This window comes from Glandiceps talaboti, chromosome 3 (genome assembly GCF_964340395.1).
Source record: "Glandiceps talaboti chromosome 3, keGlaTala1.1, whole genome shotgun sequence".
Classification (NCBI taxonomy): Eukaryota; Metazoa; Hemichordata; class Enteropneusta; family Spengelidae; genus Glandiceps; species Glandiceps talaboti.
The window spans coordinates 22,564,505-22,582,036 of record NC_135551.1 but is presented as its reverse complement, the minus strand read 5'-3'; the positions used below and the strand labels follow the sequence as shown (position 1 = coordinate 22,582,036).

Below are 17,532 nucleotides of genomic sequence, written 5' to 3'. Positions count from 1 at the left end.
TATGTCTTTATGCTGAGATTTAATATACGCCCAGTTACTGTTACAGTAACAAAAGTCCAATCTTACCGATTTTGTATGATTGAGAAAATCAAATACTGGTTCCGAGTACTTAGTGTCAGTGTCTAAAATCATGCATAGGGTTTTATTTATGGTAAAATCACGGGGAGTCCAACAACCGTGTCACAAACAAACAGCTATGCATGGGTAAATGGAATATCATATCAAACTCATGGAAAACTAGCTATATACGGGCCTGTATACTATCGAAATACAGTAAAATACTCGTAAACTAAAAATATATATTATAATTTATGTCCTCACAACCCTAATGTCACGTTGTATTTAATAGTGACCTTTCCCCTGGAAATAGCTCACTAAGAACAGGGTCATGACATTTAAGTGGTGTATCATTCTTGTTTAGTTAGTAACGCTGTTGTTGTTGTTGTTGTTGTTGTTGTTGTTTGAATATACAGTCTGTAGGTACTAGTACGCCTTGAGGGAGCGCCCTCACACATCGGTAAACCTCTTTCACATAACAGCATGCCGGTAAGGGCGGAGATATACGACATATGCGTATCTTTCATTTACGGCTTACTGTCTAGGTCGTCCCTCAATCAGATGATAGAGGGACTGTACTTTAGGATGCTTTTTCCTGAGACAATTTTACCCACAACTTTTATCTTCTAACATTGTATACAGTGAATATAAAAGACTGTAGACGGTGAACTTCAGGTCATATCAATGCATTTTGGGGAATGGTGTGGGAAGTTAATCATGCACTCAGTACATGTTGTGACTAGTTACTTGTGACTAGTTACTCTTAGGATTCCTGCAGCTATTGTGACATGTATATTTATTTATACTAAATTAATATATAAAATATGGGAGAAAATTAATATGGACAAAGAAAACTTGGCAATACATCCAAAATAAGAACTGTCAGATCCTCTGCTGCACACTGGGACCAGGCATCACACTAGCATTCCGATTTTACACTACATTATCTTCACATTATGTCTAGTCAATGTCGTTGCTCAATGAGGTTCAACCCCATGCTGGGTTAAGTGCAAACGGCGCATGTCAGTAGTAATCCATCAAACATTGACAGGCTGTCATCATCTCTCACTGATATTCATTGGTACAGCTGCACTGATATGATATGCAAATCTCCAACCGAACTTCACATACCTCCAGTCTGCTTAAACTAAAATCATGTGGGGACACGACATCATCATGTTTATATGAACACTGTAGGGGGAGCACAGAATTCTTTGTGAGAGTAACGACATTGACTAGACGTAATGTGTGAAGATAACATACTGTAAAATTGGAATACGGCCGTCAGGAACTAGACTATGTTATTCTGGGAATGAGTGCCTTACCAAACAGTAAGGAAAGGTCATTACTGGGACAAGCCATTAGCCAAGCAAGTGGACTTGTTATCAAAGAGTACCAATATTTACACATGTGATGATGGGCTCTTACATAACACAAGTAAACAGCTGTAAAACCTCTATTCGGCCGTCTGCATGGACTGCAATTGAGGCAAACCTTATCTCTGTCTTATATCAGTTGTTATCAATTTATTAGGCTATTATAAGTAACGCTACAAACAGCTTTAGAGATGCAAACAACTTTTATGACACCCGTTTTCGCCAGGCATGCCCGCGGGTTTGTTGCACTTGGACCGCTAATGGTTTGTGACTGTCATGGCTCAAATAAACCATTTTACTTTTCATATTCGTTGATCATTAAATTTATTCATACTTGTCTGGAAATACTAAAATACATGTACATTCCAAATTACTTTGAATTCACACTTCATACACAGTGAAATATTACAAACTCTCTCACTGACTACAACAAGAGCTGAACTAAAAATTTGAAAAAAACTAACTTTCAATGTACAAATGTCTTACTGGGTTAAGATGGAGTAGCTGTGATACACAGTAGTCAGTACTATCCGTTGTATCAGTGAACTTCTAAATTGTAAACAATAGTTGTGGTGTCCTAGTCTGTAATTGGACACCTAAAATAATCAAGAAATTAGGACTATATCTCCTTGTCATCTCGTGAAATCATTATCGAGACAGTATGCCAATTTTTTCAACATGGCTGCTTCCAAAACTGAAATCAGCTTAGCAGTATAGATGAAATGGTGCATTAACAGAAGTCGTGGCTTCATGAGAAAAAATGAGCCAATGACATTCAGATCAGGCAATGATGGAGTGTCACAGAATGGACAAGTTGGTATGGGTGTACCTGTCATTAATTTTGAACACACTGAGGTACCAAATTGGGTCATTGACGGCAGCCAATCAGGTTATCTGATTGGAAGCAGAGTACTATATGCAACTATCACAATCAGGATTTCAAGTGAGGTGAGGATAGATATAGTTAAAATATCTTGAATGTATTTGGAAGATCACAAAAACTTGCGAGGATGAATATTCATGGACTGTGGGTTCATACTTACTAATGCAGACTGCTACTCGCACACTCAACAAATTTCTTGGAAGCAAAGCCCACATTTTCACTGATGTCTCATCAGCATCACCAGGGGTGTACTACAATGGGTTATTGTCATGGAGATCCCAGCTGTTTATCTCAGGCTCACTTCACATGTCTCTTTGAGACATGGGACAATAGCCCATTGTAGTACACCCCTGATGGTGCTGACATTTGCTTCCAAGAAATTATTTGACTGTGAGTAGAAATTTTTCCTTAGTAACAAAAACTTGCATATTCATATGAATGTTCAGAAAAAGTATGAGCTATGACTTGAATGAAATAATCTGTTTGATGTAAAATACAGTTAGGTGAGAACCCCTACGGAAGGAGGACATTTGGATTTCTCCCTCAACCATTAGAGTGGTAGGTTCCATCTTAAAATCTCTCAAATACAAAACCTATGTGATATAGCAGTCATGTCAGGTTATGCAAATTCAAACAGCTGTACCATTATTTCATGGGAGAGCACTGAATCATCGTCTCTGAACTGTAAGGGGGTGTAAATCCATAATGTGCCAAGTTTGGTGACGATACCCTTTTTAAAGTCATTGCATCATTGAAGTCTAAGGTGACACTATTTTATTTTGTCTATCCTGAGTAACCTCTCTCTCTTTGCAGTCTGGTTGTGTATGTTTTTGATACTGTGTTCCAGGCATCCATATACCTGTCCATGCACATGGCTAAACATTTCTGGAAAAAACACAAAATTTGACTTGAGATTAGGTCTCAGAACATGACAACAAGGCTTCTATGCATTCAAAACTATAACATACATACATACATACATACATACATACATACATACATACATACACACACAGACAAACAAACACACACACACAGACAGACAGACAGACAGACAGACAGACAGACACTCACTCACACACACACATTTTTTTCAGCTAAAAATATGTAAATTTATTTGCCTACAATTTTACATTTTAACATACAGTAACTCACATGATATTACCCAGAAACATTGTTTTGAGTAAATGCTGTATTCTGGGTAAATGCTGTATTCTGGGTAAATGCTGTATTCTGGGTAAATGTTGTACAGCTCTCACCGAATACCAAAGATGTTGATGCTCTTCATGTTTTAACCTTTACTATCGTACAATAAAATTTTGTCTGTTGAACTCTTAGTCTGTATGACACAATCAACCACTGAAGTAACAGCTGGTTGGGCTGCACAACATATTGTATGTTACAGACTTGAAGTTATTCTGCATTTTGATTTTGACAAACAATTCCTGACTGATCTTTACAATGGTTGGTCACTAACCTGTTCAGAACTATCCAATGTTGCACCGGGCTTTGGAATACATTTCTTGAAACATTTATCAGACATTTTCTACAAAGAAAATAAAGAAGTTAGCATTAGTTATTTCAACAGACCACAGACTTGACCACAGACTTGTTTACAAAAACCAGTAATGAAATAATGATGCATGTACAAATGCTAGATACATGCAATAGAAATTATAATTGCATTTAGTTTCAATGATCAACCATGTTTTATAATATCCACATTCAATTCAGAAATTTTTAACAATAACAAAGATGCAATGTAAGTAACCTCTGTCCAATTATTGCAAGTTATAAAGCATAGTGTACGGTTCCAAACAGATCTGTATTATAAACTTGAGCTACGTCATTTCACACTCTTTGTTGATAGCATTATAGCATAGATGTTGATCCGGCTGTGCCAACCCATCACATTTCACTACTTACAGTGCCTTACACTAATTGGGCAGAGGTTATCTCAGTTTTTTTTTTACTTTCTTGGTTGATTATGGCTTTCATCAGGAATGTCTGAATGTCTGTAATTATAATTCTTGTTGCAAAAACATTCTTATGTCTGTAAGAGATCACAAACTATAAAAGCAATATTCTAATTTTTCAAGGGGAGGGTTGGAGTCATTTCATGATGATTGCAGTGTACTCCAATAGACTTAGATCTCCCCTCAACTGTCTATGGTCTAACCTACTGTATAACACCTAATCAGTGTATCATACACACATCCTTTCTGTGTCTGACTGTTTTCCTTTTACTCTCCCCCTTCAGCTGTAAGAAGAGTTACATATACATGTAGCTAGATTTGAAATGAGTAAGGGCATGGGGTAGAATGCAAAGCTGAGGTGGTGGGGGGGTCAACTGCCACATATACAGTGCACAGTAATATGATGGGGAGGGTTCACTGCTTGGGTTCCTTTTTACTACCCTCAGGTTTGAGAAATGGTATACTTTTCATGTTAAAACTGTGAGTTTTTCTTCATGGTGAATAAAGATCAAATCTGAGTTCTTCGCCACGATTATAAGTAACTGTATTTGCCTTTCATTTTAGACAGTGTTCTAAAACTATAGCACAGCAAAAATATCAAGAAATTCATGACCATTTCACGCTATACCAAGCTCTGGTAACAGTAAATACTCCCGATTTTGTTAAATGTGTTATATTATAATAAGTAACACCCTAGGTTTGGAGGCCAGGAGTCGGAACCTCCCCACAAGTACAAGTTTATACCAAAGGAATCTCCCTCCCACCCCCAGGGACCACCCCACCCCCGTGCAAATATGGATATGTTCGCTTCGTGTATATTGTTCATATAAAATTGGTGTAGCTAATATCCAACTTGTCATAGATTCAAGTTGCAGACATGTACGAGCAATATTTGCTAGAGATTTGATTATGAGATCTTAGGATCGAGATCGAGCACGGCTGACGATAGTCCTGCTTGCATACGGAGGAATTCGGGACTCGATTCTGACAATTTTCCCTGTCAGTAATACAGACTCGTGCACCGTCATGCAAGCAGGACTACTAGGCTGACGAAAGTTGTGTTGAGTCGTTACGGTTACCCAAGCAAGTATCATTGCACGATTATATCAATTTGGAAATAACTACCTGTAGTAAATCTTGAGCATTGGCGACAGCAAGTTGTGATTTCACTTGGTCCATAAGTGCCTCCCTTTCATGTGGCCCGGCCTTTCCCGCTGGCGACGAAAACGAATCCATGTTCATACTTTTATCGTAAAATCACACAACGTGAGCCGGTAAAATAACCCCTGCCTCTAGGTCATAGCACTTGCGCAGAAGCTAATGATGTAACCATGATGCTTTGCGGTGATTTAGAACGTACGCCATGAAGAGGGCGCTGCATATGTAGGGGGGACTAAAACTCAGCGTCATAATTAGAAGAGGATGATTTCTTGATTTCTTGTCAAACAATAGAGCGGGAGTGCGAATTATTTGCTCGTTTATCGTTGAAAAATAACGCATTCTATCTTAATTGATTTAACACTTGTTTCTAAGATACATAAGTGCGTTAAAAATTAAAAAAAATATATTTTAAAATAATTTTTTTGAACGAAAGAACAAATTCTGGTACTGGTCGAACCAATCGTCACAGGCTTTCTCAATCTTTTAATTAATACATTTCATTCTGAGTAAACTGATTTGCCTAAGTCTATGAAATGAAAACATTTGAAATTAGACAATACTAGCTATAACATGATCCATGCATGCATGCATGCATGCACGCACGCACACACACACACACACACACACACACATACATACATACAGAGACACACATGCATGCATACATACATACACACACACACACACACACACACACACACACATACATACATACATACATACAAGATATAATGCATACACAAGTATTTTCTTCAAAATCATTTATTTCACCTACTATATTCTTGTTCTATAGAATGTATCATATGTACAATGTTCATTTACAATATTAAGATATCTACAATATCAGAGAGAATCTAAACCCCATGTAGCAATGGAACAGAATCAAGTACACTAAATCTACATTTTTTGAATTTTCAAACTTTTTTGTGATCGAATACTGCTTCATAAGTAAGAGTTTACACTGAGTTGTAATTTGGAAATATCAATAAAACAATGTTTCCATGAATCACATCCATATCATTCATATCTTCAAAACAAATTTACAAAATATTCACATTGGCAATGCACTAGGTGATATCTATCCATCCATCCCAATGAAAGTTAGAAGGTAAATATATGAATACCTTGATATGGTATGTATGTATGTATGTATGTATGTATGTATGTATGTGTGTGTGTGTGTGTGTGTGTGTGTGTGCGTGCGTGCGTGCGTGCATGCATGTATGTATGTATGTATGTATGTATGTACGTACGTATGTATGTATGTACGTACGTATGTATGCATGTGTGTGTGTATGTATGTATGTATGTATGTATGTATGTATGTATACTAAATACTTATAACCATGTCACAAAACAAGGGAATTACAACATATCATGAAAATAAAACAATAAGTCTTCATTGAGTACACAACCAAACCTAGATTTCTGTATGCAAATAGTGAGATGATAATAATAAAAGTATACTTCTACATGAAATTCAGTAAGGTGTACCCTTAAGGATTTAATGTTCAATCTCGAAGTCAACTTGAGAAATGCCAGAAAGAAACTATTTTGAGAAAGTCTACATTGTTCACATGGTCAAATCAAATATGACCGTTCTTCTTTTCAGTCATGCAAAATTTAATCTAACCAAGCTAGTAGTAAACTATAACCAAACTGCAGTGGTACTGACCTCTGATCACCCTGGTTGACTAGAATCTGAGTATTATTACTATTAACAAACTAAACACACCACAGTCTGACTTATGTCTGTGTACTTCTTTATGATAAAACACAGCAGTGGTGATTTGATAAGGCTTAGGTCTCGTTAGGATCAAACAAATGCGAAAATATCCTGTAAATGAACATATGACCTTGAGGTCTATAGGTCAAGGTCAATTCCTCCATGTGTATGTACATTCAAACATTATTAAGACTCCACTTCTATATTGCATAGCTAATTTAACATTTAAGAAATGGCTGGAAATTTGTCACTAAGGGCTACATAAATCCATACATCTTTAATTCTGACTTCAGTTTTCAATTCTGTTTCAAATACTTTATCCTTAAACACGTTCTTCAGGTTGGAAAAACATAGTAATAAAACATTCTTGTACCACCTAGTGGTAAAGCCAGCAAATGGACAGTTTGACAAAGCCTGTCAACCTGAAAAGGCGAAACATTCCTCATAGGTAATAAGAACCCTTGGCCATGGACATGGTACAAGAACGTATTATGACTATTACTGTTTCAAGTACTGTTTAGTAGTTTATATTTCATGGGCTTGATTTTCACTGAAAACATTTCAGTTGTTTTCCGTGAACTATCCAGTCATTCATTATGAAATGAAGCATAGAAACTCTAGAAGTAACTTCCACTACACTTCATCTTTACATAAAAGTGATATCTGCAAAAAATGCCTGGAAAAAATCCAAATACATTTGGAACAATGCATAATGTTTCATAGCTGCAACCAAAGACTCTAATGGAAATAATAATGTGGTTAGATACACACCATAAGTAAACACCTTACACTTTAAAGACATTCAGAAATTACAATTAATTGAGATACCAAACTATTTACACTATTACGACTGTACTGTAAAGCTGGAAAAATTCACTTATTTGTTTGCAGGAAAACAAACGCATGAAAATAAGTAGTGGCTATACCTTCTTGTATATACATTGTAAACACAGTGTACCAGGCTTAGAAATGTGTAAACATTAGTCTTAGGAACTAGTTGAAGTCTATGAATTCGCATAATTTTCTAGTGACGAAAATATCTAGGTTTAAAGTATATGCAATGCAATGAAGACAGTAATAAGATTTGGTCATTCAGCATTGAACATCAATTCATAATTCCTATAATCTGGAAGATATATCAAGTAGATAAAAATAACAGCTATTATACATCAAGTACATAATTGTGTCCTCGTAAGTTTTCCAAGATTCATAAATCATGACAGTTTGGTCATTTCAAGTTCAAAGTCAAGAGAAAAATCTGCTAGTATCATTCTTTGTAAATGACAATAATTTCAAAATTTTCCAAAAAAATAAATACTTTGTAATAGTAATTTCGCTTGATCAATATCTAACCTTATGCTACAAGAAATGCTAAAACCTTAAAGAATAATATGACAATAATACGATATACAGACTAAACTTCAGACAAAATGTGAAAATTGGTATATTTATCTATCTATCTATCTATCTAAGTAGTAATTGTAGATTATAGATGATATCAGTGTTATAATATTGGAAAGAGTTGAATAAAATATCAATTTCTATATACGTTGGAAAGTTAGATTCTGTTGTGGAAAATTTTGAATGATATATGAATCAAATCTTATCACTTCTGGAATGACAAAATGTTACACACCAACTTCTAATTTCTTCACTCGCTTTTTAACAACAGTAACATTCAATCACATTTTTATGGCATATTCACTCAACAGTGTACAATTTTTGAAGCAATAAGTAGCAAGTATATTTCTTTCAAACAAACACCAAGCTATTTTTTGTTTATTATTTGTGTCTTTAAGAACATAATAGTCTATAACTGAAGCATTCATAAAATCCATTTCAACATTGCAGCTGCACAGCAAGCAGAAAGTAAGCTGCTCATCATTGTTTAAAGTGACCCAAGTCAATATCATAGAACGAGAGATATACAATGAAATTGTTTGATGCTGATAGTAAGTTACTGTAATATGTAGATATTGAATACTGAAAACTGCAGCCATACACGAACAATAATCTTAAACAACCAAATAAACATAAAATACTCTGTCATTATTTGTAATCCATCTGAATATTTGTTAATTCTTAATTATAGTTTACAGAAAAAATGTCATGGACAAAAAGACAAACACTAAATGGTATATTTCCCCACCAATACTGTTCTGGCACATTGTTTTAATATTATAGAATAAGATATTCAAATTTTCCAATAAGGAAATTTTTTTGTGTCCCAGCAGAAAAGAAATAATGTCACAACATATACCTTCTTCAAATGTACTTGTCTAATTTGATAACAATAATTGGTCCATGATAGAACAGTGCATGTACTTTTATAAATTTACTGGAGTGTAGAGATACATGGAATACGGACATTGGGGTTTAAGGCTTAAACTGTGAAAGGTAAATATATTATCACTATACAATTGCCAACTTGGCCAATAGTGGATACCTAGGCTACCAAATGCACCAGACAATGTTTTTTAGGAAAACTGCGACAATAAGAGCTGGTGAAAACCATTCATTTACCAAGTGAAAACAATAAATGAGGTTTTTTCTTGGTAACTATCATGTTTTATTAGCTTTAAAGTGCATTTGTCATATAACCAAAGTAAATATTTCTAACCGTGTACTGGTTATGTTCAATGAAATAAAATTATTATTTTAACTTGGTTTTGAGTTTAAGCTCTTTGAAATCCAACTAATTTTTGCAGCAAGGGTGGAGACATATACAGGAACATATATCCTTAGAAAATAACTTAATTGATGCAACTCCCATAATTCTCTTATATTGGAAACACCAGGATTTTCCCATCCTATGCACAGTATGCACACTGACTTTATCAACACTCAATGTCTTTGAATTCAATGAATCACACGTGAAAGCCTATTGCAAACAAAACACCACTGAATGCAACTTTATGATAAATGAAGGCCTTAAGATGGCCTTCCACCCCCTTTACATTTTGGAATGGTTCCATTAGGTCAAATTTTGGAATGTTCCATAGATATGACAAATGGCCTTTTTATCATTAGGAATGTTCCATATCATATATACATATGGGTTAAAATTTGATATAATGCAATAGTTGAAAAGTTAGAACCTGAGTCAGGTTATAATAGATCTAAGGCACTACTATGTATAATTTACCCTGATTTAGAGTTGCTATATTGGGTTTAACGATTAGTATCACTGACTGTGATCAAAATAGATAGATTCTAATCATTCATTTAATGTCCCAAAGTCTGATATATATGTATATGTGAAACTAGAAGTGGTATCAACGGTGAAAGTTAGTCATCATTATCTCGACGAAATGCATTAATTCAGTTATCACCACAAACTGATGGTAAAGCATTGGTCAAAATGCAGCCATTTACTACATGTACATATACACATACATACATATAAATATACATATACACATACATATATATACATATACACATACATACATATACATATACATATACATATACATATACATATACATATACATATACATATACATATACATATACAAATACATGTACATGTACATATACATATACATGCATATATACATGTTTAGAAGGCCAATGGGGAAACCTGTAGTATGACATCGATAGAGAGGCATACTTAATGGAAACAGCATGCAGGGGTACAAGTCTTCAAAATTACTCATCTAGAACTAGACTAGTTTACACTTCACAACATGAACCTGAAGGTAGACACTACTTCTTTATAAATCCTACAGTGTGCCTACATTGTAAGTGAATACACTAATGCAACTAAAGTTCTTGTAAAACTCCTGTTTTCAAAAAATACTGTTTAAAGTAAGTCGAGAATGTTATCCTTTGGTGACAATTAAGAGTTTTGAAATATCTGTGCGTAATTTATCATCTGGACCTGCAATTACTAATTACATAAATCAACATCTGGGTATAATTATTGGCTGTTTACAGAGTTTAATTATAAAATAATATTCTGCCTGCCAGAAAGACAAAAGATTTTATAGTTTTGCCACTAGGAGGGCTGTTCAGAAACAGCTTGTGGACCAGAAGTTAGGGTGACAATAGTTGAGTACTAAGCCTCCTTGAAAAAATTATCATTATCCAGTGTTTCACAGCACTTGTCAAAAAATGTGCTAAATTTGTTTCAGATCACATGTTAGAAATTCACAGTTGTTTTTGCTGCATTTGGTTGACTGCTTCATGTAGTGCAGTGCCATGTGATTTTAGTCCTCATGTTCTCTCAACTTTGGCACCCTCTTGTGACACTTCTTTTGACACTGACAGTTAGCATATACCGGTAATGTATTACACATTCTTAAACGGGTAGAATGACAGAGATTAGCAGTCATATAATTAACATGAAGACAACAGTCAATGAGTGACATCACCTGGGCTTATGGTTCGCCTTATTATGTCTTTTTGTTCACAAGATAAAGAAATTATCTCAACTAGACTGAGTAATTAAGTAATTAAGGATGAGATGCAGGTTCGTTAGTGAATTTTGGCCCTTTTTTTTGCTCATTATGAAGCTTCATGGTTTATCTAATCAAAAAATGTCTCATACTATCAGTACCTGCTGAGTATTTAATGTACTGGCCCCTGTTTTTTTTTTCATTCTAAGAATTCCCTGAAGATACTAGAATTCACAGTGTTTAAAAGGTAACCTGAACTAGGACTAGTAGTAAGTACTGGAAAATGGAAAAAAAGGGGGTAGGACATATCTTGATAAGATTGAAATCGCAGATTGCATAAGTTGAAGGGGAAGCACTATATCTTACAGAGTTTCCAACAGGTTACTTCATGACGAGTCTCTTGAGCCTATCAAGTTCTACTTGCATTGTCATTCTCTGTTTTTTCTCTTCATCAATTTCCAGCATCAATTTATTTGTTTCGGACTTGAACTCTTGACGCAGGTCGCCAATGGTGTTTCGAAGACTTCTGATCTCTGATCGGAGATCTTGAAGTTCAGCATCACCGCTATCGTTGATAACGCTGTTTTGACGACTTTGGGTGCTGGGCTGTCGGTTTATCCTCCTTTTGTCTGTATCTGCTGCATTCTGGATTAAAGACAAAGACAACAATACTCTAAATGAAATGCTGAACCAGAGGAGGCAGCGAGCATGTCATATTAAATTATTTTACTTTTGGAGGTGGTGGTGGAGGTAGAATAAAACTGAATTCTGTTGTTGTTTTCTTTTTTTAGGTTCTGGAGAGTCATGATTTTACATCACTTACATGTACATTATGCATGATTTTATAAGAGAAACGCCAAGTTTAAGTTCTGCCTCCTTTGATGATTTTTTGCAGTGGAGCACATTGTCTCTTGCAAGGCAGGAGAAAATGCGTATGCACTAGGTGATCAATTAATATCCATGGTGTTTTCGGCAAAGGTAATAAGCTGTTAAGCACTTAGGAGTATGAAAGCCAAAAGTGACATGTTTTGAAGATAAGCCATGGAGCACTTACATATTGATCATTCATAAGGCTATCAGGGATTGGTGGTCTCTTAGGAACTGATTTCCTATCTGGATGCCATGGAATTTCATCATCATTTGGACTCTGTGGTGTGGAATGATTGGGTGATATGATGCCAGATGTTATGATTTATTTATACAATGTAACACACCTTGAGCAATTATAAGCATATACACATGTAAAACATAGCAATGGGTGCAGTCTGTAATGCTTTTTTGAAGTTCTGGTGGGGAAAAAAGTCATAAATTGGACTGAAGACTACGCCAATGCCGATTGTGTGTATGTGTGTGTGTACGCGCACACATACACGCACGAGTGGTTTTTGTGTATACACGTGTTTATTTGAGGTTATGAGGTGAGCAGGTTCATATGTGTGTGATTTCATTTATGTGTGTATGTGTATGTGTGAGTATATGTGTGTACGTGTATGTATGCGTGTGCATGTGTGTGTGTGTGTGTGTGTGTGTGTGTGTGTGTGTGTACAGGATGTGTATGTATGTATTTATGAGTGTGTGTACATGTATGCTGGACTGTGTGTCTGTGTCTTGGGTAGACTTCAAACCAGGTGCATCAGTAGCAGATATGGAATATACAATTGTGAAAAGTTAGTCAGTCTGAATCATACTTCAACCAATCTCACACATCTATTGTCCTGCTTCTTGCAAGTAAACTTCTTTCATTCAATTTCATACCTTGAACAGGTGAACAATTCATAAATAAGTTACTTGCAAAAGGTGACTCATCAGGCTCAAAAAAATGCAAGCAACAAAGACAACACCGAGTACTGTTCTTAAAAATTACATAGAATACTTACCCTGTCACCAGGCTTAACATGTAGTGATGGTGGTCGTCTTTCTGGATTAGCAGCACGGAACTTGGTTAAATGGGTTAATTTATCTGGTGACGACTCTACACTATCAAAGTCAACTACAATACCAAGCATAACAGAAGCCTTGTCAATTTTTTAATAGCCAGTACTACATGAAGCTTTTTAATTCCATTTCCTTGCTGTGTTCACATCTTTTATGGTTTTCTTTTGATATTTTGACAACATGATTCAACCAATCTGCCATGTTTGCCTGTTGGATACTGTGATAAAACTACCTACTTGTGATGCGTTCCTCTGTTTAAAATAATATAGTCCACATCATTAATCACTATAAACACAAACTGTCAGTCAGACAAATCTCACTATCACTACACAGAACACGACAGCATGCATTGAGATCATAATTTCCAGTGAAGTTGTTAGTTTACTGCACGGGTGTGCATGTAACATTAATGTGTGTAGTAGACTAGCCAGCCTAGGCCTTATCAACAATTTGTTTACAATCAAACACCAAGGAGTGAAATATTCCACCATGATAAGTATTACATGTAATAGATAAACTTGCCACAAGTAGATAGCTTTAGCACAGCTTGAGAGAGTCAAACCCAGGAGGCAGCTTGAGACAGGCAAACCGTAGTCTCGCTGCCAGACTCGTGACTATCATCCCTTAGCTCTGTAAGAGTGGCTGAGAAGTGAGCGACTTAATAGTCGGAACTGAAAGTCCCTCACTTTTTGCAGCTTCGTGCGCCTTACAAAGCTTAGGGACAATAGTCACGGGTCTGGCAGCGAGACTAGGCAAACCCTAGAGGCAAACCATAGGTGGGGGAGGGTCTATGGGCAAACATAGCAAACTCATCAGGTTGATAGAAATAGTAAAGCAACACATTAATACAAGCCATTCCCTTACCTGATGGTGTTTCATGTTTATTTTTATGTTTGCTAGTATCAATGGGTTTATCAATTGGTACAGGGGGTGCAGACTTCTTTTTGTCTTGTTTCTTAGGAGGTACATTGTGCAATTGAGGAAGAACCGCCTTGCCTCCAACGGGTGCTGACGATTTATCATCTGAAAGCAAATAAGATAACAATTTTGCTACCTTGAGGTTGTGATTACAAGGGATGAAGAAACAGAAACTGCTAAACTGAAAGATTCATCATTGTTGGAGCTCTTGTAACCAGTAGCTAAACAACACATGATTAAAGGGTAAGGGTACAATTTGTTGTTTTGACAAAAACTTGGATGTTATAAGTTGCATATATCATTACACATCATATTCTGGTTACCAGCTTTTCCACTGAAAGAAAGATTGCATTCAAATGTCTCCAGATCAAGGAAAATGAGGGTTAAACTATTCATCATGTATGCCAAATGCATAGCTGAATAAGGAGTCAACGAAATGGATGTAAACATTTTTTTTTTTTGAATTTCATAAATTTAAACTATCACACTAAGAACAAGTAGAAGTATTGGGTGTTTTAAATTAACCAAGAAAGTTATTACCGGTAGTCTCATTTTAACCACTCTCATTGCTGGAGGCTCTACTAGCAAGATCACCTAGATGAGATTCTAGGGAAAAGTAATCCAAAGTTGGCTGCACTAGATCTCTTTCCCAGGGTAATGCATCACCTCCAGCATTGCATGCTGAATGATCCTGGTTACTTTGCAACAGGTTTGCATGTCTCAAGAATGGGCCTCATATGTCCACTTCTTCTTTACTTTGAAGAAATGTACGATGACAGGGATTACGTTTCCCCAAACCCAATGGGCTCAGTCTTGAGAGGGTAATCGAGACTAGAATGTTGTTAACTTTTGCCATGAAACATTGGGAATGGATGATTTTCAAAGTACATATACGCTATAGTATTAAATGATACTGGATTCTGGATGTTTAGTCAAGGGCAGCTGATGAAACGATAGTGGCCACATTACACAACCTTTGTGTTTCTGATAACCAGAATATGATGTATTGCCAGTACTGTGGCTTTAAGATGAACCTTGACAAACATTGAATAAATGCCAAAAAAGATCTCATTACATCTGTTAATAGTAGACATACTGTGAAACATGAAACAGGAGCCTTTAATGAAATGACACTCATACAAAAAAATATTGATTTCTAAATCATGTAGCAAAAGTGGATGAAAGCCAGCACAAAATAAATCTAAAAAGAAGACAGAGAGATGACAGAAAGTAATTAAAATCAAAATAGCTATATTGTTCATGATTATACAGTTCACCAATTTATCACTTGTACCACAAAAGTAAACAAACAGGTAGTAAGTAATCTAATCTACCAACTTATACCAGTATACTTTGGTCAAAATTGGTTATTGCTTATTCTATTGTTAACTTAACTAAGTGCATGTTGTACAAGTCAGTGGATAGGGTGTTTGAACCACATGGTGCATAGACATGAAAGGTGACAATAGTGCATAGTGTGGATACATTGTCTGTGAAGTTTTCAACCACATACATGTAGTGTACATGTAAAGTGATTGCAGGTTAGAATAATAAGTGTGGAGAATCACATAGTGCACAGTGACATGGTGCATAATATGGATGACTTTGTGAAGTGTGCAACTATTGTGAACTAGTAGATTTCAACTGTAGGGGCAAACCATTTGAGTTGATGTTACTTCTATGTGTACATGTTATGTGTTATGTGAGCTACAACATTTATTTGTGGGATCAAGTACATGCTTGATATTCCAAAATGTATGTATTCCAGTTGTCGCATGATTGACATGTGCTTCGTAGATTTCAAAATTGAGAGATCCAACTTGGTATAATGAAGGTGTACAAGTTCTTATAATAACAGCAGAGAATTGACCAGACACAAATTTTGAGAAAAAGAACTATGATTGATGTTTATATATGAATATTTATTGACAATATGAGCAGGTTTGATCTTTGAAACCAACCACCATATGATAGATGTATGATGTACCTGAGGAGCTGGATAGATTGGGTGTTTGAGAACAAAATCATACTATGTGTTTCTACTATGTGATATGTGATTGTATATTTTATCTTTGAGACTAGAACTGTGCTCCATGTATGTAATCCTAGTATGTAATATGTGACATGTCTATTTGATTTTGAGGCAAGGGAGAATGGTTTATGTACACATGTGTTCTATATTTCTGATGTGACCAGGCAGATTTCAACTTTGAGACCTTGGACCAATGTGTACATGTACATTAATTTCTACCATGTAACGTAGGACCATGGTTGAAGCAGAGTCCTGTCAGGTAATGAAGGAACAATACAGATCTCCAAAACGAGAACCAGGACCATGGTATCAAGTAGGCGTATATAAACCTGCCATGTGGCATCAAAGATTTACAGATCTTATGATTGAGATACATAGCTCAGAATGTAATGTACAATGTATATGCACCAAATGATTCGGAGCGAATATATAGACAACAGGACAGGTAGTGTAGTCACACAAATTCTACATTAAACTGGGAATCTGACAATAAACAATGACAGAATACTATACACATGCCACGGACTGACACATGGGGCATTATTACTGAGGACAGTAGACAAACAAAAGGACACAGACATCTGGAATACAGATAGGGGTTGTCGTGAAACATGCAGATGGGATAAGGGATGTACCCACTATTGACATGCACCTGATGTGATGGGTCACATGAAGGCCTTTCTTACCTCTGTTTAATAATATGTCAACTGGCTTGAGTGGTTTTTCTGGCTTGGGAGGTTTTTCTGCTACAGCACAATGACAACAATTATGAAATGTAAAAATCAATCTGCTTAATGATAAGCCCCCAACACCAGTATATAGCAAGCAAATGTCAAAATGATTGAAGCATTTGGGTTTGATAAGATGTAAGGACAAAATTGTTAGGGTCCTGACGTCAATATCTTCCATTTGTTGTCATATCAAAACTTGTGTCGATATTTATTGCAAACTAAAACATGATTCAGGTGACCAAAAAATCTCCTTTGAAAACTTTTCATAAAACTGTCCATGTCAAGGAGTATGTTCATAAAATTCAAACTGAAATTGTGACAACATGGTGGTAAGGTT

General features: G+C 35.8%; 2 protein-coding genes across 2 annotated transcripts in view; both read right to left on the bottom strand.

The window, feature by feature from the left end:
• Positions 1-1,774: 1,774 nt before the first annotated feature.
• LOC144432618 (mitochondrial import inner membrane translocase subunit Tim13-like) lies at positions 1,775-5,556 on the bottom strand. The gene is made up of 3 exons (XM_078120879.1): positions 5,418-5,556; positions 3,794-3,862; positions 1,775-3,201 (listed from the first exon to the last, which is right to left on the bottom strand). Exons 1-3 carry the CDS (start codon positions 5,532-5,534, stop codon positions 3,100-3,102), a joined length of 288 nt encoding a protein of 95 aa, XP_077977005.1. The 5' UTR covers positions 5,535-5,556; the 3' UTR covers positions 1,775-3,099.
• Positions 5,557-10,747: 5,191 nt separating this feature from the next.
• Positions 10,748-17,532, bottom strand: part of LOC144432617 (SH3 domain-containing kinase-binding protein 1-like) — a 37,188-nt gene continuing 30,403 nt past the window's right edge. The window contains exons 9-11 of the mRNA XM_078120878.1: positions 14,379-14,537; positions 13,457-13,569; positions 10,748-12,224 (exon numbers count right to left, since the gene is read on the bottom strand). Of these exons, the coding sequence (XP_077977004.1) occupies positions 11,961-12,224; positions 13,457-13,569; positions 14,379-14,537 (536 nt within the window). The 3' untranslated portion in view covers positions 10,748-11,960. The remainder of the gene's footprint in view (positions 12,225-13,456; positions 13,570-14,378; positions 14,538-17,532) is intronic.